Genomic DNA, 23,447 nt, shown 5'->3' on the forward strand with positions numbered 1-23,447 from the left:
ACAGTTTGCTCCTAACAGTCAACTGTTTTGCATTTCACAGTCAGATTGAATCAATCTATGTGAACTCCACTAAATTCTTGCTCTGAAGGTCTAACCCAAATAATCAGCAGGCTAAGAAAATAAAAGGCAGAAATCTAGCACTGTAAAATGTGGGAGGAAATTTGTGGAACAGCTGGCAATCACAGTGGAAGGAGGATTGAAGTGGCCTGTGCTGCCCTCCAGTGGGTACCACACAGGCACCTGGATCTCGGCAACACCCATGCGGTCCCTGAGCTGCTCAGGCGGCAGAGGGAACCCTGTGCCACCAGCTACAATCATACTGCACAGGCATTTGGACAGCCAAATATGAAACCAGCTGCTTCCCTGAGACACTATGGCCTCAGTTCATATGAAATCCCAGAAACTGGTAATGAGGATGACAGCATCAAAGCCTTGCTTCGCACTAGGGCAGCTGCCAGGGTTGGCACAGAGCAAGGTCAACGGGAAACCATACACCCAGCTCAGGGAGTTAGGAAACACCATTTTGATAAATCCAAAAATGCAGCAGGACAGAAGTTATCCAGAGCCATGTCCCTCTCCAATGGTAATCTTGTGCTCTACAACAGGGAGGTGATGGCCCAGACATGACAGGGATGCAATAGGCCTTTAGTTCTACCCCCGGAGAATGAAAAAACAAACAGTGAAGTGTCAGATGGGAAAATCTAAACTCTGCAGCTGATAGCAATTTGGGAGCCAAACAAAACCTTGGAGTTTTGCAGAGTTGCACATTCTCCTCTGATTGAATTTGAGGAAGCACAGCATATATTAGATGCTTGGAAAAACACAAACTGTTCTGAAAGGCCAGCATCCCTACTGCCATTGCTGGTGTGGATCCTGGAGAATCACCGGAGACAAACATAAAGCTGCCCAGCCCACTGTGGAGGTTACACAGCTCTGCACTCTTTCTTTGCAGAATGTTGTTGAGGTGCTTTGCATACGGTGTAATTGATTTTCCAAGGAACTGTTCCATGGATTTTGCTGTTAACATGCTGGGCCAAGATAAATCTGCAAAAGCTGCTGGCAAGTTTTGCTGAGATATTTCTCCCCAGGTCTGTGGAATTAAACAAATTTCTAGCCTTGCCTCCCAAGCATCAGGAGACTGTGGCATTTGAGCAGCACCAGTACCAAGGGAGTTCCAGCTGCCAACAAGGCAAAATGGGAGACTGGAGGAAGTTACTTAAATCCCCTCCTTACTGGATAGAAGCAACCGAGCAGGGAAAAAACCCAAAAAGAAAATCCAGAATAAAAGGACAAGTCCTCAGTCACATGTCAACCTCAGAGTGACAGAAAACACCTCTTTTGGTAAAGGTAGACAAGGCTCCGGATACAAAGGCTCTCACCTGGCACCCTGAGCTGAAACCCCTTGAACAGCTGAAACTGGAATTGCTTGGTTGTGAATCTGCTCTTTGAGGGATTGTCTGCAGGTGCAGACTGACTCTCTCCCCTTGCACAGACTACAGAACATGGGTCACAGGGGTGATAACCCACCCATGTTCTTCACTCTGCTCACGCTGTAGTGATGCAAGGTCATGCTGCAGAGAGGTCATATGTTCCCTGTCCTGTTCTGGGACAGTCCAGCATGCTACTGCCACTGGAAATGGGAATGTCTTCATCAACAGAGGCAACAGCCTGATTTTCAGGAGCGGCCACAAGCAACGTCTCACTGCAATCCTCCCTTCGCCACTCAGCAGTGTGAGCTCCAGCAATGCAGCTGAGCCAGCAGGAACCCTTAGTACAGACAATTATGTCAGCAAACGGGTGCCTGTTAAGCCATAACTTGTTTCTCACAGGGAAAATGAGACGTACCCATACCACGGGGCTGCAATTCTTCCTCTAAAGTCTGGAAGTACATTGGGTGTGTTTTTCCAGTGTGGCTATGCTGTATTTTACCTCCTATGTGCTCTCAGTGCAGTTCTGGCTCAAAAGGCTTCATAATTCCTAGCCTATGCAGGAGATTTTTCTTCAGTCGGCCTGGCAGTCAGGGACTTTCCTCAGATAACTGTATCTAAGAAGTAGGCTGCTCTTTCAAGGTCATCTGTAAAGGTTTTCTGCTTTGGCAAAAAGAAAGCTTATTCCAGATAAACTGAGGTTAAAAAAGAATTGCCAAACCAAACAAAGCAACAAACATCCCCCCAAAAGTTGAACATTGTTTGTACCACCACAAAGGTCTAGAAGAGTCTGAATGAGATAGTAAGCACTGCACTGCATAAATAAATGCTCCAGAGAGATTGGCATGACACTAAAGCTAGTGCTTGTGAGGGGGGAGACCTGCACAATCACATATCAGGATCGTGTTATAGCAAATCTGATGCTACCCTGAGTATGCCCTACAGGTACAGCCCTCAGGGTTACAGCCTTAAGGCAGATTGGAGTAAGGCACAATATGGTGCTGCTGTAGAAACAGGAAATGTGCTGATCCAAGTCCTTTCTGCCTCAGACCTCACCGATTTTACAGCACTCCATTTTGCTGTGAGCCTTCAGGATACAGCATCCTCCCATTACCCTTGCACTTAGGATGGAAGATTTAAAATTAGCAAAGTTTAAATACTTCAGGACAACTGAGGAATGTGAAAATTTCTAGCACCTATCCAAATTATCCTGGTAACACAGCAATAGCACAGCTTAGCAAAGACCTGATGTTCAAACAAGCACTCAGCATATAGTGACAGGAGCTTTAAAAAAAGCCCCACAGATCCACAGCAAAAAAACTACCTCTAGGCTCAGTTACAGATTCCCAAAAGGGTTTGTGTTGGAAGGGACTTTAAAGCTCATCTCGTTTCAACCTCCCCTGCCATAGGCAAAGATACCTACCACTAGACTAGGTTGCTTCAAGCCCCATCCAACCTGGACTGGAACACTTCCAGTGATGGGGCAGCCACAGCTTCGCTGGGCAACCTGTACCAGGGCCTCACCACTCTTAGAGGAAATAATTTCTTCCCAATATCCACTCTCACCCCACTCTCTATCAGTGTGAAGTCATTTCCCCTTGTCCTGTCACATGCCCTTGTAAATTAGTCTCTCTCCACCTTTCTTGCCTGCTCCCTGCAGGTAAATACAGGTGAAGAACTATTATTTGTTTTTTTTTAAGTTGGGACTTTCAAGTACTTCTGCTGATCCAATTCTGATATTGTTGCCTCTGCTGAAGTCAGTGATCAGTCAGGGCAGAGGGGAAAGTCTTCTCACAGGGCATTAATGTCCTGTTGAACTAAGTATATAGAAACTACCCCTGAACTCTAGTACCTCTGTTAGGGTGAAATACTGGTGCAGCTAAGTGCCTGCAGTACCCTTCCCAACCCTCTGCAGGCTCCTCTCTATCCCTTTTATTAGGAGGGATACATATTTAGACTCACAATACTGCTCTTCTCCTGAAGGCTTGCTTGCCCAGACATCTCTCCAAGTGCTTCCACACATCCAATAACTTGCATCTCCCTCTGCCTAATGTGGTATTTACCTGAATCTCATCCCCTTGAAGTCACCAGAACCCCAACATGTCTCTCCTTCTCTTTGTGGGCCAAAGCACCATCAGTTCTCTCTGGCAGATACAACTCCTATTAAGTTCTGTGAAAACGTTCCATAATATACTTTTATTTAAGCAGAATTGTATGGAAGGAACTTGACCCATTTCCTATCCACAGAGAGAAAATTAGGTAACTCCTCACTATTATTTTTACTTTCCCCATACATTTACTCCTCAAAACAAACAGGCAACACCTGGCCCCATAGACACCAAATACACTCAACTTCAAATCTGAAATGGGAGGAAGTTGCTCAAGATTTAGTACCCCATGAAATATACTGCTACTGCTCAAAGAGTTCTACTGAAAGACTGAAACAGAGCCCTGAGGTGAACAATACCTTGGCTTCTTCTGCCATTTTCTTGTCTTCATCTATCTCCTCGGCCCTGGCAATGTAATCCTCTCCTTGGTGTTTCCTTCTCTTCTGCTTAGGGGCCATGAAACCTTGCAGAAACTTCTTAACAACACCAGCCTGGAGCGCAATCACACACTCTCCAAAATCCTTTAGGCTCTCCAGCGAGTACACCTGTTGGAAGAGCATATGACTCCATAACAGGTGGATATTACTCTCTCTGCTGCTTGAAGTGCGTCTGCAAATGGACACCCATGGTACCTAATGCAGTGTGGTTACCTACCACACCTGGTTATGGAACCAGCATATTGCTGCTGTCTCAAAAAGACATGCTGGCTTTGATATAGAAGATAAAAATCAGCTATGGAGTTTTGCTCTGTAAAGAAGCCTGTCATGAGAATATGGAAACAGGACAATTGAACAGGACACTCAGCTCCAACATTACAACCTGCCTTCACCTCAAGCCACCAGCTTTGTAATCTTGAAATAATTGTTTAAAGGACAAATGAGAAAACTGATTTCCTGCTCCTCTTGTCTGAGGAAAAAAAAAGTATGAAGACCTTCCACAGAAATTACCATCCCACACTTGTCTTGTTCAGTACTTTGTCTGTTCACTCACTTTTGCTTCATATTCTGGTGTCACATCAACATATCCCAGGCCTCCCTTCTGCAGCCGCGTTGCAACCTCAATCAGATCACTCCGGAGGTAGTTCAGCAGTTCCTGGTTGCCATCACAAGATTTGAGGCCCAAGTTCTGTTTCCGAGCCAAATGGATGGAATGTGTGATGTCCTGATACCTGGAAAATCAAACCCAACCCTTGAGTACAGGCAGAGCACTGCCTTGGGAGCTGGGCAGGCTCTGGGACAACAGTCTTCACTGAGAGCTATGGGCTCCACCAGTGCAGAACATTCTTTGAAAGACACATGAAAGCATATGGCAGCTCTGGCTCAGAGCAACCAGTACTGCCTTTGTTCCTGGTTTCAAGGAGGAATTTAAAGACTGGCAGAACTTCCTCACTGCTCAGGGTGTTATTTATCAAGAATCTGCCCAAGAAAACCAGCAATTGCTCAACCTGAATGTCCTCCCCTCTTCAGCACAGGAATAATCAAAGCCCAGCCTGGGATACTGCCCCAGGAACGGCAAGGATTGCTGTGCCAAGGACATGCTCTGACTTGGAGAAGGCACACATAAGAAAAACAAAGAGCGGGCTCACTTTTTCTCCAAGCGCTCCTTGAGCTGGCTCTCCCTTACTCCTTGGGGGTGCAGGCAATCCAGCAGCTCATCCAAATCCTTCTGACTGTCACAGAGAAACCTGAAAGATAAAAAAAACGCACCTAGACCACTACCCTAGACCACCTAGGGTATCTCTGTGATGATACAATTTCTTCTTCTAAATAGTTCCTAAGGATCAGCAGGTAGGGATAAGAGGTAACCTATATCCTGACACCATGGAGCAAGGTGAAAAACACTTCCAGAAATGCTGGTAGAAGAATTCTGACTCAGGTTGGCTTCGTTTCAAGGTCCCCAAATGTAGCCAATGACAGGGTAAGAAAAACAGAATCAAAATAAACACAAAACTGGTTTATAGATGTATTTTCCCTATTAAGGAAAATACATCTATAAATGTATTTATATGTTTATTAAAACATTGACATTTGAATTTAGTTGTCCATCCCACGGATTCCATTCACTACTCTGCAGTTAATTTAAGTGATCTGAATGTTGTTTTAGATGTACTAGAAAAGACTAACATACTATGCACTGACAGCATGGCAATTTAATAATATTGTCTTTCATTTAACAGAAGTTTCCAGATTAAAAAGGAGATGTCCTGGCTGATCCCACAACTTCTGCTGCTGGAGCTGTGTGCCTGTGTAGGCTCTGTCTCTGCAAGTGCATAAGTCCTCCTCTCGAAGCTTGCCCGAACTTGAAAGCCCAAGTGCAGAATCTGAAAACCATATCGATTAGCTTGAAACCTTCTTGCTCAAGAATCCTTGAGGACAGCGATGGTCATCAGCAGTTAGTCCAATCTAAAAGGGGAACTACTTTTACAGAGTTCTCTAAATCAAGATATTCTTCAATTCCAAAGTACGATCATGTTTGCATGCTGGGTTGTACATTTAAATGAGATTTAAGACAACCTGAAATTCTGCGCTTTCCTTCTTTTCTTTCCAATTCTGTTCCAGGAAACCATGGAGACTCTTCATGTGATGGGATGTGGATTCAACTCGAGCTTCAGAGGTCATTTACAGAAAATATGAACTAATTCGCTATCTTCTATTAGAGGATTGCTCAGTAGAAGAGGAAAAACAGGAAATAGGATCAACCTTATTTGGAAACAACTGCAAAGGACCACTCTGTGATCCTTACCAGAAGATTCCAGATATAATCTTTCTTCTTGGGCATGAGCTCAGATGAGCCAAGCAACAACTAGAGAAAGATATCACTGTGCCTCTTCTTGGAATATTAGTCTCCACAATGCTTATTTTTCTGGCAAAAATACTTACTAAATACCATATCGGAAAGTATTTCGTAATTCTATGTATGGTCCTACTAGGGCAATAGCCTCACAATTTGCATTCAGCAAGGAAATTCATTACTCTAATAAAACATAGGATTGATTGTTCAACAATGGAAGCAGGATGTCTTTAAGCCAGTCATCTTCAGTACATCTGACCCTGTGCATCATCCTCAACTCTGCACCCTGAGATCAAAACCTTTGGGCACCACTACTCTCTACACCTCTCCCTGAGGAATAGGACAGAGCAGCTTCAGATATCCTTCATCCAATAGAATCTGTCACCATCTGGGAATGGCATAAACCACACTCCAAACCATCTGCTCTACAGATACCCAGCACAGGAGTATTTTCCAGACCCCTTGAGATGGGTTGCCCAGGTCATGATAAAACAACACCAGACATTGCTGGTGATACACCACGAATCCAACTAGACAAATACTCAAGATGACAATGTCTGAGCTTTCCCTGCTTTCTCCCATGGAAACAAATTAAAGGAGGGAACTCACTGCACTGCTTTGTTCCACTGTAAAAAGGAAAGGGCTCTGGAAACAGTCATCGTCTAGGGCTTCTACTCTCCAGTATTTTGAGGGAAGACAACACAGGCTGCTGGGCAGCTGCAGGAAACAGCTCCAACCCTTTTAAGAAAGCTAGAGTTAAGCCCTGGTACAACTTTGTTCCTGCTGAAAAGGACACGGGACAAAGAAGGAAGAATATCTGCAACAAGTACTTAAATCTTCTGAGAGTAAGAACTGGGATTTCTGGGACAGGGAACTGATCTACTTAAGCCTGAACTCAAGCCTGAACCTAAGCCTCATCTGCAAAATACAAACATATCAGAGACATCATGTTAGTTTGATTAGTGACCCCCTTCTGCTCTGTGCAGGCATAGCTCCTGCTTCCCAAACTAGCTACAGGCATGCCCTACCTGCAGGAATTACCTGCACATCCAACTGGAGCTCAACCACTTCCAGGCTGGGAACACTGACATGGTAAGACAGGGCTGGCATTTTAAATGGGGAAGGCAAAAGTGAGTCTTGCAGAGAGAGATGGTAAGACAGTTGGTGCCCTTCATGTTGCCTGCCAGAGGTTAATCACATACTCTATAGGGGTGGGAAAGATCCCTTTGGGAAAGTCAAGACCAGGTGAGGGTCTTCAAATTTATATACAAGGGGGAAATCCTGACTGATGTCAGGGCTTCCTGCATTCACAAAGAACAGCCTAGATTTTCTCCTGACATTTCTAGCAACACAAGCCAACAGACTGGTCAGCAACCAGAACAGAAGGCACAAATGGCACAAGCATCAAAGTCAAAGGGAGCTCTCAGTATTCACTCAAGCTGAATATTCCTACCTGTTTTCAGGCTACAGGATGCAAGGGACACAGAAATGTCTAAAACTTGGCCTAAGAACAACAAAGTTGAGAGGACAACAACTAGAGGAGCCCAGGACCAGTACCTGCTTTGGAGAGTTGGTGGAAACAGGGGAACTCCATTTGCAGAATACAGGCAAGAGAAGGGAGTCTGTCAGCACCTACTCATAGTTAACTCAAATTGTCTGCTGAGGGGACCCACCACACCATGCTGAATTCCTAACAGATGAAGAACAACGGCAGTTACTCTGCAGAGATGCCACTGTTTCCAAAATTCAACCCCTTTCTGACCAGGATGAACAAGACGTCTCCTGCCAAGGCTGTGATTCCCCCATGGTTCTTGCAGGAAAGATCAGAAAGTACACAGCTCACAAGCACTATGGTATGGACAGAGACTTCTTCAGAGCCAATGTGCCCAGAACAAGGAGATTTTTTAATAAGGATCAACATCTGTGCAAGTGGAGCACAAGGTGAACAGAGACAGTGGTCCCTCAGTCTGAAGAAGACAGAAGTAATCAAGTGTTTATGATGCTGCACTTTTAGCAGCACTGAACTAATACTTGAACACTGGACACTCTTTTTTGCAACAAAGTACTGACAGCAGAACTACTTCCCTGCGATATTATTTATGTAACTCTTGACAGAAGTACAGATCTATTTCTCCCTTTATTAGTACCCTACCAGCTCCCATCCTCAAGAGGAAAAGGGGCAGGACTGTGAAAATACAACGAATCAGAGTTAATGTGGGGTTTAATTTCACAGTCTCATTACTCTAAAGGATAAAAGGGTAAAGCTGAAGATGCTCTATGTGCACTCTGAGCCTACTCAATCTCACGTCCCACATACCACTAGGAAAAGAGACAGCACAACTTAAAGCAGAACACAGAAATGCAACTTCCTATGCACATGCCAAAATTAGGAGTTATAGCTGGACAAGTCCTTGTATCCAAACAACAGAGATATCCAAGGACTTCAGTGTGGGCTTGGGGCTCTTCACGGTGTCCAAGGACAACGTGCAAAAAGCAGCCAAGGAGAAGACTCTTCCATAACCATTTATGCTCAGAGCAGTCCTTGAGATAAATGGCAAAGGCCCCAAAGGAAAACACAGGAATACGAATATGGATTTCCTCAAAGAAAAGGTCTAGTTCCTGGGTAGCCCCTGAAGTAATAGCTCCTGGCCTGTCACTTGGCTTTCTGTGGATGCTTACATGTAAGTGGTGGCAGGTGTCAGATAGGTACTTAGCAAACAAACCCTAAGGAGCTCCAGATCTTTATCGAAAAGCCTTTCAGCCGAGAGACCTTATTGCTTAGCTGCAGGCATGGCTTTGGATGCCCTATCACTCAGGGAGAGGCAGTCAGCATAGCACTCAATTAGAAGGGGTTATGTGAGCTTTGAGAAGCTGCCTCTGTGGCCCTGCTCAAGGCCCACACCTGGCTCAGATCTTCCACCTGCACTGTTGCCCCTGCCTGGCAGAATAGTGCACACAGGCACAAGACCCATGTGAAAAAACAGCAAGTGCTGTGACTGTCAGCACTTAAAAGGCCTTCCTAGCAGGGACAAGAAAGAACAGAAATTAAGGACACTGTGGTATAACAGCCAGGCCAAAAACCCCCCCAACACAGCTCAGTGTCTGATGTCTGAGTGGCCAAAAGGCAGAGCAGGTATGCAGTGACAGTTCTTCAACCTACTCCTCCAGACTGCAGCATCTGCTGGTTTGAGGACTCCTCTGTGTGCCAGGACAATTACCTTTGCGCTTCCTACTCCTCAATGAACTCCTCTCTCAGCAGTTTGTCCACAGGTGCTTTGAACAGGTGCAATTCACAGATCCACAGCAGTTGGTAGCAGCCAGTTGTATACCTCAGCTGCAGGTGTACAGCTGCAGAGCACTTTCCTCTCTATTTCAAAACAGCCATTTGCTACTTTTATTTCCTGATCCTTCTTTTCTCTATCAAAGAAAACCTCTTTAGGAAACTTCCCCAGTTTCCTCTAGCATTACTCTCCAACTCCCTGCTGAACGTACAAGTTTAGAGTGTTTCCGTTATTTATTTAGTATTTCTTAGCCAATTATTCTCTCATGCAAAGAGCTTCCCTCTTCTCCAAAGGCAGACCCAGTAACAATAGATTTTGTGAAGCAGGATTTTTCCCCAAGGGGAAAAGAAAATTGTTTTGCCCTTAGTCCGTACTTCACTTTACCATTCTTTTTATTTCTTTCACTGAGATTCACCACAGGTTTTAAGTAGGCTTTCTTACTTTTAACAGCTTCCTTATCCTGATGTAAATTCAAAATGTTTTGTTATTGCTGCTACAGTTTTTTTTCCAACTTCCTCAACCTTTTTTTTTTCCAAAGGTAAAAGACAGCACTTACTCTGACCATTTAGTAGGAAACTCTAAGGCAAATATTTTTGAAAGTGTTTTGGGCTTCTGGCTGTCACTTTAAGCTTTTTTTCAAAGACGCTTCTAACTCTTTTTGTTGCTTTCTTTTCTAAAGGAGAATACCATCCATTATGGTCACTCCATACAAAGCAGCTCTTAGTGACAGAATATAATTGCACACTGAGTGTGTCCAGGACCTGTTTCCAAGAGCTACTCCTCCCAGGCTGTGACTGGTTACTCCACACAGCACTCCTGCCTCTGTCACCACACTGGTCTCCCTCAGAATGTTGTTGGGAGTTGACAACCTGAATGAGCACATCAAATACTGTGCTTTTTCAAGTTCAGCCTGGAGTGACAAAAGTTAAAGGAATTCTGTGTTAATTAACTCATCCAGTTTGGTTCTATGTTGCCCTCAGTATTAGCAATGTGCTCTGTAAATTTAAGCTACTGTTCTCCTTATGGAATTGGTTCTTCTCCTGGAACACACCTTGCCATCTCTCCTCAGTAAAGATCAAGTGTTAGAGGAGGCAGGTAGGAAGAGCAGAGGGTTTCCCTGTGGATCACACTGCCTGTGCAGGACCCATTCCCTAGGAAAGCCCAACTGCCTGAATTTTGGCAAGATGTGCAAAGGCCCAGAGGTAACAGGGTGGGGATTTGACATGGGAGGATGGGGCAGTGAAAGAAAGCACAGGAACTCTGTGATATCCTATGACCTGCTGCCATGACAGATAAGCAGCAGGGCAATACCAAGAGTCAGCACCCAAAGCTGGCGATTCAGATAAATCAAGACACTCACTGTTTCAATCTCTTTTACAGTTCCTGGTGGGGAACCAGGTAAACGTTTAGTAAAGGAGTTCTGACTGGCAACTACTCTTGGAGATGAGTTCAGCTCTATTTATCAAAGACCAAGCAACCCCACTCTGTGTCAGCAGTGGAACTGTGTAGGACAGACACTGCTAAGAGGGGAGCTGCAGGAGCACATACTTTCTAACAGTTATCTTCAGGGTTATCTAAAAAATACACAATGCTCCACAGCAGTTAACAGGTGAAGCTTAGCCAGGGTTTTCTGGCATGGGGACAGCTGATGAGCACTCCTTACCACACAGAGCAACATTCAACACAGGAGAATTTCTTTAAGGACACTGATAGGGCCAATTACTAGAGCAGGTTACAATCAACCACGCTCAAAGGTAGATTTGATTGACTTAGAAGACACTGCTTGGCATTGGGAAGCATTAAAGGGATAAGAGGCTGTCAACATGGAAGAATAAAATACTTAAAAAGCAATACATCAAAGAAGCATTTTAAAAGCTTAATTTATACTGCCTTTGTAAGACTGATTACGTTAAATGATGGTTCCACTGGCTCTTAGACTCGTTACCCTGTTAGCAGGGCAGTAATACTATCAGCAACAGAGGCCTGCGGAGCTGCTGAACCAACCCAACTGCTCAGCACTGAAAGAGGAACAGGTTTGTAGCAGGTTTAGTAAAAGAAATCTGTCTAGATTCCTTGACCTTTACACTTTGAGTACTTTGCAGCCATGGAAGTATGTGTTACCATAAGTTCTGGCCCTGCTTGGGAGTGGTGGTCTCAGCAGGCAGGTCTGTAGTGGGGATGGAGCGGTGCAGTTTGTTCCCTCGGCCATCACTGCCTGTGCTCTTCCGCTTCTCTGCAAAAGAAAAGCACAGGCTCAGGTAGATTCCTGAGCAGCATTCCTACTATTCCAAATACAGAAAACTAGATTAACTTTTTAGCTGTATACTGGCAAAGCACTTTGAAAACCAAAGGAGGTATAAGCAGCATAAATTTTTATTTCTGAGCATCTCAGAAAACACTCTGACATGAATTTAAATCTTTGCTCATTCAGGCCTTCAATTGTTAAGTTTCCAAAGCAATGTGCTGAAATCCTGCCCACTGCAGCAGCGGCTGAGAGATGAAAACAGCTGGAAGCATAAGAGCTGATCAGGAACACAGCTAGTCAGTATTTCAAACAGCTCTTGTAAGAAAATATACCCACAGAGGAGCTTGGAATGATACACCTCCAGCTCAGTCAGTCTTGAAGACACAGGTGTCTGTAGAGTTACACCTGGATGAAGGATCTCATTGTAGGTTTGTTTGCCCTGTTCTATTCCACCTAAACAGGAACTAGACCACCTAAACAGGTGGTCTAGTTTGCCCCTTGTCTAAGACAATCCTACCACGTGAGGGCTTGGATCTCACTCCATAAGCTCTCCCATGCAGGATTGCCGTAGATGGAGTCAATGCCAGAATGCGATGTTCCAAAAGCAAGAAATGATCACGACTGAAACTCAGTTGAGTCAGATTATTGCAGTATCTTCTGTACCAAGAACTACTTCCACACAGAAATGTTAAAGTTTCCTTCTGTACAGATAGATTTTTGTCCCTGTTCAAGCTTGCAAGGCTCCAGAACCCAAGGCTCCTAGTCAGCCAGGCAAAATCACAAAGCACTAGAAGTTCAGCAAGTCCCTTGCATCTCACCTGCACATTCAGCAAAGGTGAAGAGAAGGCTGAGAGGAAGTGCATGAGGGATGTTCGCCAAAACAATCTCAATCAGCAAAGCTGTGCGTATCTAACAGACTGCCCTGCTTGTTACTATTCCACAGGCTGATCTAGGAGTCTTGGCAGCAGTAGAATATCAGCACTGTGATAGACATCCTCATTCTGCAGCACAACTAGCTAATTGTGCAAGGGTCTGGCACGCTACAACTCAGCAGGTTTAGAGTCAACCAGAGGGATGATACCAAGAGACATCAACCTTGCTACTTGAAGGAGATGAGACTGTCCTTAGGTGGAACACTGCAGTCAAGTCTGCAAACCTGCAGCAGCAGAATGGAAGTATCACCAGCACCTCCTTTGTGCAGGCTTCTAGACTTAAAAGGAGGCTTAAATCAGAGTATCCCCATGAAAACACTCGGACAAGACAGTTCTTTCACACTCATGACTCCACTTGAATAGTCAGACCAGAGGAAATACCCTCAAGAGACTGTACCTCCAGGGCTGTAGTTCTTCTTCAAATCTTCCTTTTTCTGATGGGGAAGGGTAAATCTGTAGTCTATACAGTCATGTACCCAGCCTTTCTCAATAAACAAACCAGGAACCTCATCTGAAAACAGCCAGTACCTGTAAGAAATATGTGTTATTAGGTACCTGTCTCCTTTTCTGGCTAGGTAAACACACACACACTTTTATTTGCATTGAGTGGAGAAGCATCTGTGTGCTCAACTCACTAAAAGCTGAATGCATGCATATCTTTCTGTTTAGCCCAGCTGAAAAACAGGGAAACCTTAGCTCAGAATCCATTCCAAGAGCATGCCTGTACAACCATGAAAAAAAAAAAAAAAAAAGGTAATGAGGTTCCTGAGCACCCAATGCCAGCACTTGAACCTCCACTGGTCCTGACCTCCCTGGGAAGGCTTCAAAAAGCTGGGCACGTAACCAGCCACTACACTTCATATACACAAATACTTTCCCCTTCTCTCTGCAACTCCATACACCCTCCCTATCAATCCCTTCCTGGGGGATGGTTGGTATCTGATACAACCCCTCTCTCAGGGCAGAGATGGAAGTTCCTGGTCATTTCCTTTCCCACCTGTTGTGATTCCTGTCAGTGCCAATTGGGGTCCTGCGCATCACCAGTTTGGCTTTTGCAATTCCATCCTGGAAAGTTTTCTCAGCAGCAGCTTTATGCCTCCGGATTCTTTCTTCCTCTGCTTCTTTCTCCATCCTCACTGTTAGAATCAGCAAAGAGCAGCATTAGCTTTCCTTTTTTGTATCCAGACATGAATATTGTCTCTTATTTTACTATACCATGGGAGTAAAAAAAGCAGTTTTATTGGGGATTTTAATAAACATTCTTTACAACCACACACTCACTCCACCAAAAAAAACCAAAACAACCCATACAGATATATATAGAAGTAGTAGTCAAGGTGTAAGAATGGACTGGGCTGAAGAAACTCTGGATAAAAACCATCATATCACAGAATCATGGAATGGTTTGGGTTGGAAGACATCTTAAAGATCATCTTGTTCCAATCCTGCCATGGTCAGGGACAACTTTCACTAGACCAGGTTGCTCTAAGCCCTGTCCAGCCTGGCATTGGACACTTCCAAGGATAGGGCAGCCACAGCTTCTCTGGGCAACCTTGTGCCAGGCTAGGATGGATGGGAGATGGGGCAACCTGGTCTAGTGGAAGGTGTCCTTGCTCATGAAAAGGGGGTGGACCATGATCAACTTTTAGGTCCTTTCCAATCCAAACCATTCTGTGATTCTTGGTCTCCCAGAACAGATACTCCCACATTCCAGCTAAGGAGCAAAAGCCAGGCTCCATGAGGGGTGCTTATCCTTCATTGTTTCAGAAGGAAAATAACCTAGATGAGCTACACGGCCCACTTCCATCCTCCCATCATCCACATTTACAACCAATAAAACCCCTAAACTGCAATTCCAAAGTGTTCTCTCTTTACACCTATACTCCTGAAGCAGCACTACTTACACAGAGACAACTGGTGTCTGGTGTCGCAACTCGTGATTTAGAGACGTTTGAGTGGACAATTTATATTTAAACAGCTCCATAACTAATTCATTAAAGCGAGAAACACTAAACTGAGATTTATTGCCCAAATCCTGATATGAGAGAAGGACTGCTGGCAACAACCTAGCCATGGGAACAGCAGCAGGGCCAGCAGCAGCAGTAGGAACTGATTTTAGGCACGAAATATCTCCTCTGTACTCAAGAACCAGATGATGTTTGGAAGACTAATTTTTGGTTATTTTCTGTTCCCAAAACAGATACTGTGTTGTCCAACCTCTCTGGGCCTGCCATAATTAGAAAGGTACTGAACAAAAGACACACACAAATAAAAAACTAGAAGCAGCTATAGTTTTTTCTTAAATTTACAAAGTTTATGCTGCCACAAGAAGCACAAGAGATGAATTATAAATCTCCAGTGAGAAAATCCCTTAAATTCCATATAGCCATCCCTATTTGTGGAATCTAGACAATAAATCATAAAAGAAGAGGTCACTGGGGTTTATACCATGTTAGGTAGAATGGTGCTGGAGCTTCAGTGCTCTATTATGTGATTCTGAGATCTACATACTTAGGTTTTATTTAGGTTTCATTCAGGCAATGAAGCATTCAGACAATGCTTCTAAAAACAGGCTGTTGTTTTTGCCATGAAGTTATTCCACAACACACATACACTCTACTTGCTAGGTAATTTTTCTTACCTCTCATTTGTATTTCTTGTTGCTCCCTCTCTTTCTTGGCTTGAATGGCAAGAAGGCGCCTGCTCTTCACAGCACTGATCATATCATCGGCTTCGATTTCCACCCGGTGCTCTATTTTCATAATTTCGTGTTTCTTCTTTTCATTTCTTCCCATCATATGCTCTTCTTTCCCATTCCCCTTGCTTTTAGCCACCATTTCTTTTCGTTTCTGTTTCTCTGCCCTCTTCTTGTCATTCTCCTCCTTCAGGACAGCCAGGCGCTCTTTCCACAGCTCAGCTGAGGCCTGCTGCTTGGCCTCCACATGGTCCTGCACCGAGTACGTCATTAGGATCCGGTGACACAGGGCTCCCAGGATCTGCAATTTCTCTTCAGGAGTCAGCTCAAAGAACTCCGATGTCTCCAGTTTCTCCAAAAACTCATCCTGTACCTCATTATCCTCGAAAGCTGCTGAATCCTTACTTTCATCTACATTATCTGAGACCTCGCTTTCCTCTTGCACATCTGACTTGCGCAGGCACAAGCGAACCAACTCTGAAGCGGAATGCAGAGTAAGTGGGATTTCAGAAAGTTTCATTCCCAGCTCAGCATAATCCTCAGCAATTTCATCCTGCAACAGGGTCTGCAAGAGGATGACCAGTACTCTGTTCAAGTACAGGAAGCCTCCCTTTTCTGCACAAAGGGCTTCCATCAGGGACACTGCTGTGATGGGATACTGAGCATCTGGCATCAATAACCCTGAGTAACAGCTCAGGAACTCCACCACCATGGCTACGTCCCCAAAAAGTGTGTTAGGAAGTCCCTCTGGAGTATCAACCAGTTTAAAAGTAGGCAATGTCTTCCCTTTCAGATCTTGGTCCTCAAATCTCCTCTGTTTCTCCAGTTTTTCCTTCATCTCCTTCTCCTTCCGCTCCTTTGCTCTTTCCTTCAGTTTCTCTTTGAGCTTTTCCCTTTTCTTCTTCATGTACTCCTTCCGCTGTTCCTCAGTCATGGTGGCCCATCTCTTCCTGTGTTCCAGGAGCTCATAGCGTTTCTGTACCAACCCCCGCAAATCCTCAGGGAGACGGGCACGGTCCTCATTGGAAAGCAGCCGAGCTGTTTTAGAAATGATGCAGGATAGAGCACTTTTTTTGTCTTCTCGGTCTTTGTTTTCCTTGTAATAGGCAATGAGATGGAGCGCTGCAGGAGGAAGATGTTTCTGGGGCTTCCTGGAAGATCCAGGGGTGCCTCCAGAATTCCTGGGAGCCTTGGACACCTTAGTGGTACCTTTAGCCATGTCCAGCAGTGTCATTTGTTTCATTTTCATCTTGGGGGTCTTCAAACCTTTCCTGGGAGACTTTGCCTTCCCCGACGACTTCTGCCCATTCAGAACCCTTTTACCTCTTTGTTTTTTGTCCAAGGATTTGTTGTTCCCCTTTCCTAGTCGGCTCCTCTTTGGAATGTGAAAGTTAGAACCAAGTTTAGCAGGTGACACAATTTTCATCACCTCTTCCAGCTCCTCTTTAGGACAATTTGAGTTCTTAGAGTTTTTCACCTTCAGCGGAGAGCTAATTATAGATTTTTCCAAATGCACGTGACACCACAGGGTTGGACTCAGTGGCTGTCCCAGTGCAGATCCGTCTGCTTTGGATTTCTTAGGAAGCTTTCTTTCAGGTGACCTAGAGGTCCTCCTCTTGGTTGAGGGATTGAGAGCCATATACTAAAATTAAAAGAAGAATGATTTTGCATTAATATTGAAAGGTAAATAACTAGATTTCTTTCTGTCAACTATTTTTGCCCATTTTAAAATATTTTTTCCTAATGAAATTGCTCATTGCATTAAGGGTAGCAGGCTTCTGCAATCATAATCAGAGTCAGAGAATGGCCTGGGTTTGAAGGGACCATAAAGATCATCTTGTTTCAACCCCTGCCACAGGCATGGACATCTACTACTAGATCAGGTTGCTTCAAGCCCTGTTCAAGCTGGACTTGGACACTTCCAGGGATGAGGCAGCCACAACTTCTCTGGGCAATCTGTGCCAGGGCCTCACCACCCCCACAGGGGAGAATTTTTTCCCAATATTCAATTTAAACCTACTCTGTGTGAGTTTGAAGTCATATCCCCTTGTCCTGAACAAATATTGATCTTCTAGTTTTACGACAACACTTGACAGTCTATGAAAAAGTGAGTTTACTGAATGAACAAAATAGTGCTTTCTACACGAGAAGATGGATTTTAAAACAGCACATTTCATGGTATGGCATTTAGTTGGTTAATATTATATTTGGCGGGTTAGCCCAAAGGGCTGGAAGAACCCATTCATGCCATGTATGTATTCAGTACTAAATTTGTAGTATCTGCCATTGCTCAATGCAGTCCTGTACATGAACCAGGCCTCAAGAAGTCACATACACCCAGGTCTTGGGCCCAATACCTGACACTACCACATAAAGACTGCAACTCTCCCATTTCTCTTACACTAGGAAAGCATGTCTTTACTTGTAGACAAGTAATGCAAAGCATTGCAAAAATTAAAAGGCAGTTGCATCTCAAATTTTCAAAGCAGACCACTGTTCCAGATGTTCAAGCCATGTCACCTCTCAAAAGGTCAACCTTCAAAAGAGTAGGTTTTCCTGCTCTGCTTCTCTCTGGATTTAACAGATATGTGGAATTGGCACTTGCAGACATGGTTTAGTGGTGACCTCGGTGGTGCTGGGTAACAGTGAGGTTAGATGATCTTAGGGGGCTTTTAACCCTAATGATTTTGTTATTCTAAAACCCAACCAGCACACTGAAGTCTCTGCCAAGACTCAAGGAATGGGTGGCAAAACAAAGCAGGTACTTTTAGGAATTCTTACCTTATGTGGGTCGAGCAAGAAGTCACTGAATTTACTGGGGAGAGAGTACTTCTTCACTAATTCATCCTCCACAACCCACGGGGCGTTCTCACACGTGCCAGCACGTAGCGCATTGTGACGGATGAAGTACCTCAGGATTTCCTTGTTGGGAGGACGCTCTGTACGGACTAAGCTATCTGCTGGAACATTGCTGATGATCTTGGAGATAAAAGACACACTGTTAATAATTAACTTCCAACCACATTATAAATACAGATCATATTCCTATAAGGAACCAGGATCATTGTACTGCTTCATATCCAAAAACTCTTCGCTCATTCAAAGCTGTCTTGGAAAGACTTAAACCAAACAGAATTTGCAGAACTGAGATATACAGAGATTGGTAGGAGAATCAGATAGCTAAAACAGCAGAAACCATAAGTTTATGATGCAGATTTTTTGCCAAAGCCCACTGTTTTATCTCTGGCCTTCCTGTAGCTTGTGCTTGCTACTGACTTTAAAGCTTGTACATATACATATTTGATTTTTTTCCTGAGACCAAAGGAGCACCTCTGCACAGGGTACTCTTTGAGGTCAGCACTGCCTCACTTGTCAAATTACTAAAGAACAGACAAAAAGCACAGAGCAGTGCTGCAGCTATCCAGAGCTTCCCAAAGCACTGCCACCTCCAACTCAGAGCAGCTTGAAGACAACAGCAAGAACTGCCACTCATGATTTCACTGGTGTCATGAACTGCAAGACCAGAGATGAGGCACTTAACAGCAACCACAATAAAGCTCTATGACTCAGTGTGTATAGTACCAAGTGTTTCCATGCACAAAACCTAATTACAGATAGAAACAGATAGGCTGGTCAGCCTCACAGACACCTATCCTGCTTCCAATGCCATGACTCTGGCAGAAAGTACTACATTGTGCTGTATAATCACCAGCAGTGATAAATTAAACTTGCATATTCATGTTATAATAGATAGGACTCAAGCAAACAACTCACCTTATCTTCATTTTTCAGTTTGACATCATATTTGTGTGGCAGGAATTTAGGTGGGACCCACTTCCTTTCTTCCTTCTTCAACGAAGTGGGAAGCTTTCGAGGAGACCTACGTGCTCGATCATCTGATAAAAGAAGGCGAGACATGGTCTTATTATTACAGTTATTAAAAAAAAAAAAAAAGGAAAAAATTCAGTAAAAAAATCCAGACCCCTACTGGATGGGGCATCCTAACTCTTGATATCTGTACAGTGTTTGGTTAACTAGAACATTAGGAATATAACCCAAACTGGGTTTTAGAAATAGCCAGAAGATAGAGGCCAGCTCTGAACTAAGGAGGTAACACCTATCTTCAGGGAGTACAAAGGACCATCTTCATTTAAACCCATCTCTCTGCAGACAGTAAGCTGCAACCACCTAAGCAAAGGCAAAAAATATCTATAAGATTTATGAAGGGGAGATATAACCCAACCAGTAAACCTGCTAAGAGAACGCCTCCAACAGCCCTGGCTGCCTATGCCATACCTTCTTTGAAATAGTTCCATGGCAGGAATCACTGACTTGGCTTTGTCTTAAGAAAAGAAAGCAATCTCCAAATGTTCTCATGTTTGTGGCTACCACAGAATCATGGAACAGTCTGAGATGGAAGGGACCTTAAAGCTCATCTCATTCCACCCTCCCTTCACTAGATCAGAGACACCTTCCACTAGACCAGCATGCTACAAGCCCTGCCCAACCTGGTCTTGGAATTGGGCAGCCACAGCTAGTCTGGGCAACCTGTGCCAAGGGCTCACCACTCTCACAGGGAAGAATTTCTTCCTAGGATTCAAAGAAAACAATAAAGCAAGCATGAGGAATGAGAGTAATAATCTACTAAATATATAGAGAATAAAGTAGATGTTAAACCTAAATAAAACTATAGATCTCAGAATCACGTAACAGAGCACTGAAGCTCCAGCACCATTCTACCTAACATGGTATAAACCCAAGTGACCTCTTCTTTTGTGATTTACTGTCTAGATTCCACAAACAGGGATGGCTATAGGGAATTCCATCAAACAGCACCTGGATATTTGGGTGAGGAAGAAGAAATTACTATTCATTCCATCCTGAAGCTAATTTTAAAAAAGCCAACTTCATTTGTTGTTGCATTTTATTGTAATAGAACATACATTTATAGCTGGAAGACTTCAAAGCCACATGGATGAAGCTCTTAGGAAAACGGGCTACTGGAAGATGTCCCTGTCCATAGCAGGGGGGTTGGAATGAGAGCATCTTTAAGGTCCGTCCAAATACAGCTGATTCTGTGTTTCTAAAGCATCTATATTGTGTTGTCTCCTGTATTCACTTTATTTCAGATTGTCCAGAGCAGTACAGGTTCCAAGTCCAGCTCAAGCTACAGAACCAGCCTTAAGCAGTTCACCATCAATTTTCAGGACAATCTAGCCTTTCCTTGCTCCTGCAGATTTTCCAGAGCTCGTTCCCTAACCAACTAAAAATATAAAGTAACTTCAGTAACAAATGATGATAAAGTAACAAATGATGCAACAAAGCTGGTATAATGCTTTTTAAGCTTCTGAAGGACGATAGACCCCTAAGCAGAGGCTGAAGCTATCTTTCTCTGCCCCATTTCTCCTCTAACAAAACCAGCAAGTTTGACACAAGTATTAACAGAACTGCCAGGGTTTGCTCTGTCCCCTCTTGTGCACACTGGCACACACAGCTCCTACATCACAGTCATACAGAGCTTGTTTCTGCTTCCAGTTACTCACTCTAGTGTAGTGACTTCAACCTACATCAAGTGGCCACACGTGAACATTATTAGAGAGAAAAAGTCCAGGTCAGTGTCACTGGGAACCCCCAGCCTCGGTGGATGCAATGCAACATTTCCTACTTCTGCAGTCTGCTGTGTAACTGTAAGAATTGCAACAATTATAGTAACACACACTGGATGAATTTGTTTCAATGATGTTACTATGAGCCTATGCTCTGTTATAAACCAGAATATAAAAGCATTAGCAATAAAATAGCCTTTTAATAACAGCATATGTACAAGGAAAAGAAATAAAAGAATGCAAGTTTACTGTTTAGGTTATGACTCTGACAGCATCTTGAGCTGGAAAATGTTGAGGCTCATCTTTTCCAGGAAGGGGAGGACAGTCCCAGCTTCCACAGGTGATTACATACACGCCAGGACCAACTGAGTCAGGGACTGAAACAAGAGCAGGAACCCTCATTCCTGCAGTATCTGATCTTGCAGTGCTGCCCTGGCAATGCCCACAGCTGCTGGAACACCGCACATCAATGCCCAAAGGATCATGGTAAATCTTTTTAAACATCCAGATCCAAAATTGCTGCCATAAATTTGATCACTGAGCATTTTTGAAGTAAAAGGTACTTCTCATGCCTCTTATGTGGCATCTCGAGAGAATCATCACTCAATTAAAAAAATACATGTATAAATAAATAAAGCATAATTAGCCCCTCTCCAAGCACAACCCCTGTTTCCAATGATGTGCATAAGGCCAGATTGTTTCTGAAACACCTTTTTTTTGCTTCCTGATTATACAGAACACTGCAATGAAATCAGAACAACTCACAACAGTACGCATCAAAAAGAGCTGACAATTTTTAAGCTCAGGACTAGACCCTGATACAACTTCTTTTCCACTCTTGACTTTGCTATTTTCTTGCTGGGCTATTTTCAAAGTTTTCTCTTCCCCACATTAGAGGAGTTTACACAACTTTCCTGAATGCTGGAGGCATTATTTACAAATGCGAACAGTTTCAGACTTGAAAATAAATCTCTCCAGGTTAGAACTATGTCGTGGGATTGGGGTCGGTTTGTTTGAAAACACTTTTTGTAATCTGTTTTAAAGAATCTTATAATTCCATATTAAGAAGTTGCACAGGACAAAGGACAAGCTCAATGTGTTTGTTTGGGTGTTTTATTTTTTTTTTTTTTTTTTTTTTTTTTTTCCTTCTTTGTTTGGATTTTTTTCAGAGTCAAGAAAAGCCTTGGACAGCACTAGCTATCTCTGCACCAAGGAAGAGCATATGAAAGACGAAAAAGGTTTTAAAGGATGCTTTATTTCAAACTGTTACGGAAAAAAAAAAAGATTTTGTCTCAACATATGAAAACTGGAAAGAGAATAAACTAAAAATTAATAAAACTCAAGTTTTTATAACAACCAGGGACAAAGGGAACTAGAGCTCATCTCTGACTCCAAATTAACACACTTTATAACCAGGGAGATTTCCTCTGAGGATGAATACTGCAGCTGAACTTTATAATTCTGAATGAACCTTTGCTGCTCCCCTCATTTTTTTTTAAAAATAACACTTGTTACACTTTATATGTTTATACATTACATGCATTGCTTTTGGTATTACACCTTAGAATGACAGCGCATTTTCTGCTTTAAATCAGGCAAGAGCAGCTGAAAGCCAACAGCACTGATGCCCCAAAAATTCACCATTAACAAGGACAACTTCTGGATTTTCACCCTATAACACTGTTTGGACATTCACAGCCCAGTACCGAGATGCAAATTTGGTCACTGAGCAAACTCCAACTCTCACTGCCAGGTGCTACCTACTGCCATGCTGTCGCTCTACTTACTCATACTATCCTTCCTGCTGTCATCCTCCTTCAGCATCGCTTCCTTCTGGTTGTCCTGGGCTGCCTGGCTGGAGTTTTCCTTGTCACTGGATGGAGAATCACAAGCTCCGTCAGATTTTTTTTCTGAGGCCTCTTCGTCAACTTTCTCCAGGGGATGCATTTTCACAACTTTTACAGGCAACATTTTCTCCTTACCAACCTGCATAGAAATATTGGTGAAGACTGAACTTGAACAAGACAGGTGAGCTAACGGGCTTTAACGCTATGAGGAAGGGAAAAATACCAGCTAAGATGGCCTAAAAGCAAAACTCCCAACCTACAGTGTTTTCCAATGCTAATTCCTCAGCCTAAGGACACAGTATATGCACAAGGCACAAGTTAGTTCTCAGCGAACCCAGTTTAGAGACTATGTCTTAAACATTGCCTACACACAACATTAACTCCTCCCCATTTTCAAAAAGTTGGAGTTTTCATTAACATTCCCAGTTTCGGAGGGAATTTTCAAATCTTTAGGGTATTTTTAGAGATTTTTAACCTTTGACTTCAGGCCCCATTTGTTTCAGGCTACTGCTCCTT

General features: G+C 43.5%; 1 protein-coding gene across 1 annotated transcript in view; it reads right to left on the reverse strand.

Moving 5' to 3' along the window:
* The window catches only part of BAZ1B (bromodomain adjacent to zinc finger domain 1B), a 43,638-nt gene that overhangs the window by 10,946 nt on the left and 9,245 nt on the right, over window positions 1-23,447 (reverse strand). Inside the window, exons 4-13 of the mRNA XM_084219240.1 lie at window positions 22,872-23,070; window positions 19,253-19,374; window positions 18,260-18,457; window positions 15,425-17,120; window positions 13,781-13,919; window positions 13,181-13,311; window positions 11,728-11,839; window positions 5,121-5,219; window positions 4,526-4,703; window positions 3,895-4,080 (exon numbers count right to left, since the gene is read on the reverse strand). Coding sequence (XP_084075366.1) covers window positions 3,895-4,080; window positions 4,526-4,703; window positions 5,121-5,219; window positions 11,728-11,839; window positions 13,181-13,311; window positions 13,781-13,919; window positions 15,425-17,120; window positions 18,260-18,457; window positions 19,253-19,374; window positions 22,872-23,070 — 3,060 coding nt within the window. The remainder of the gene's footprint in view (window positions 1-3,894; window positions 4,081-4,525; window positions 4,704-5,120; window positions 5,220-11,727; window positions 11,840-13,180; window positions 13,312-13,780; window positions 13,920-15,424; window positions 17,121-18,259; window positions 18,458-19,252; window positions 19,375-22,871; window positions 23,071-23,447) is intronic.

This window comes from Fringilla coelebs (genome assembly GCF_963513975.1).
Source record: "Fringilla coelebs genome assembly, chromosome: 20".
In the NCBI taxonomy this organism is placed as follows: Eukaryota; Metazoa; Chordata; class Aves; order Passeriformes; family Fringillidae; genus Fringilla; species Fringilla coelebs.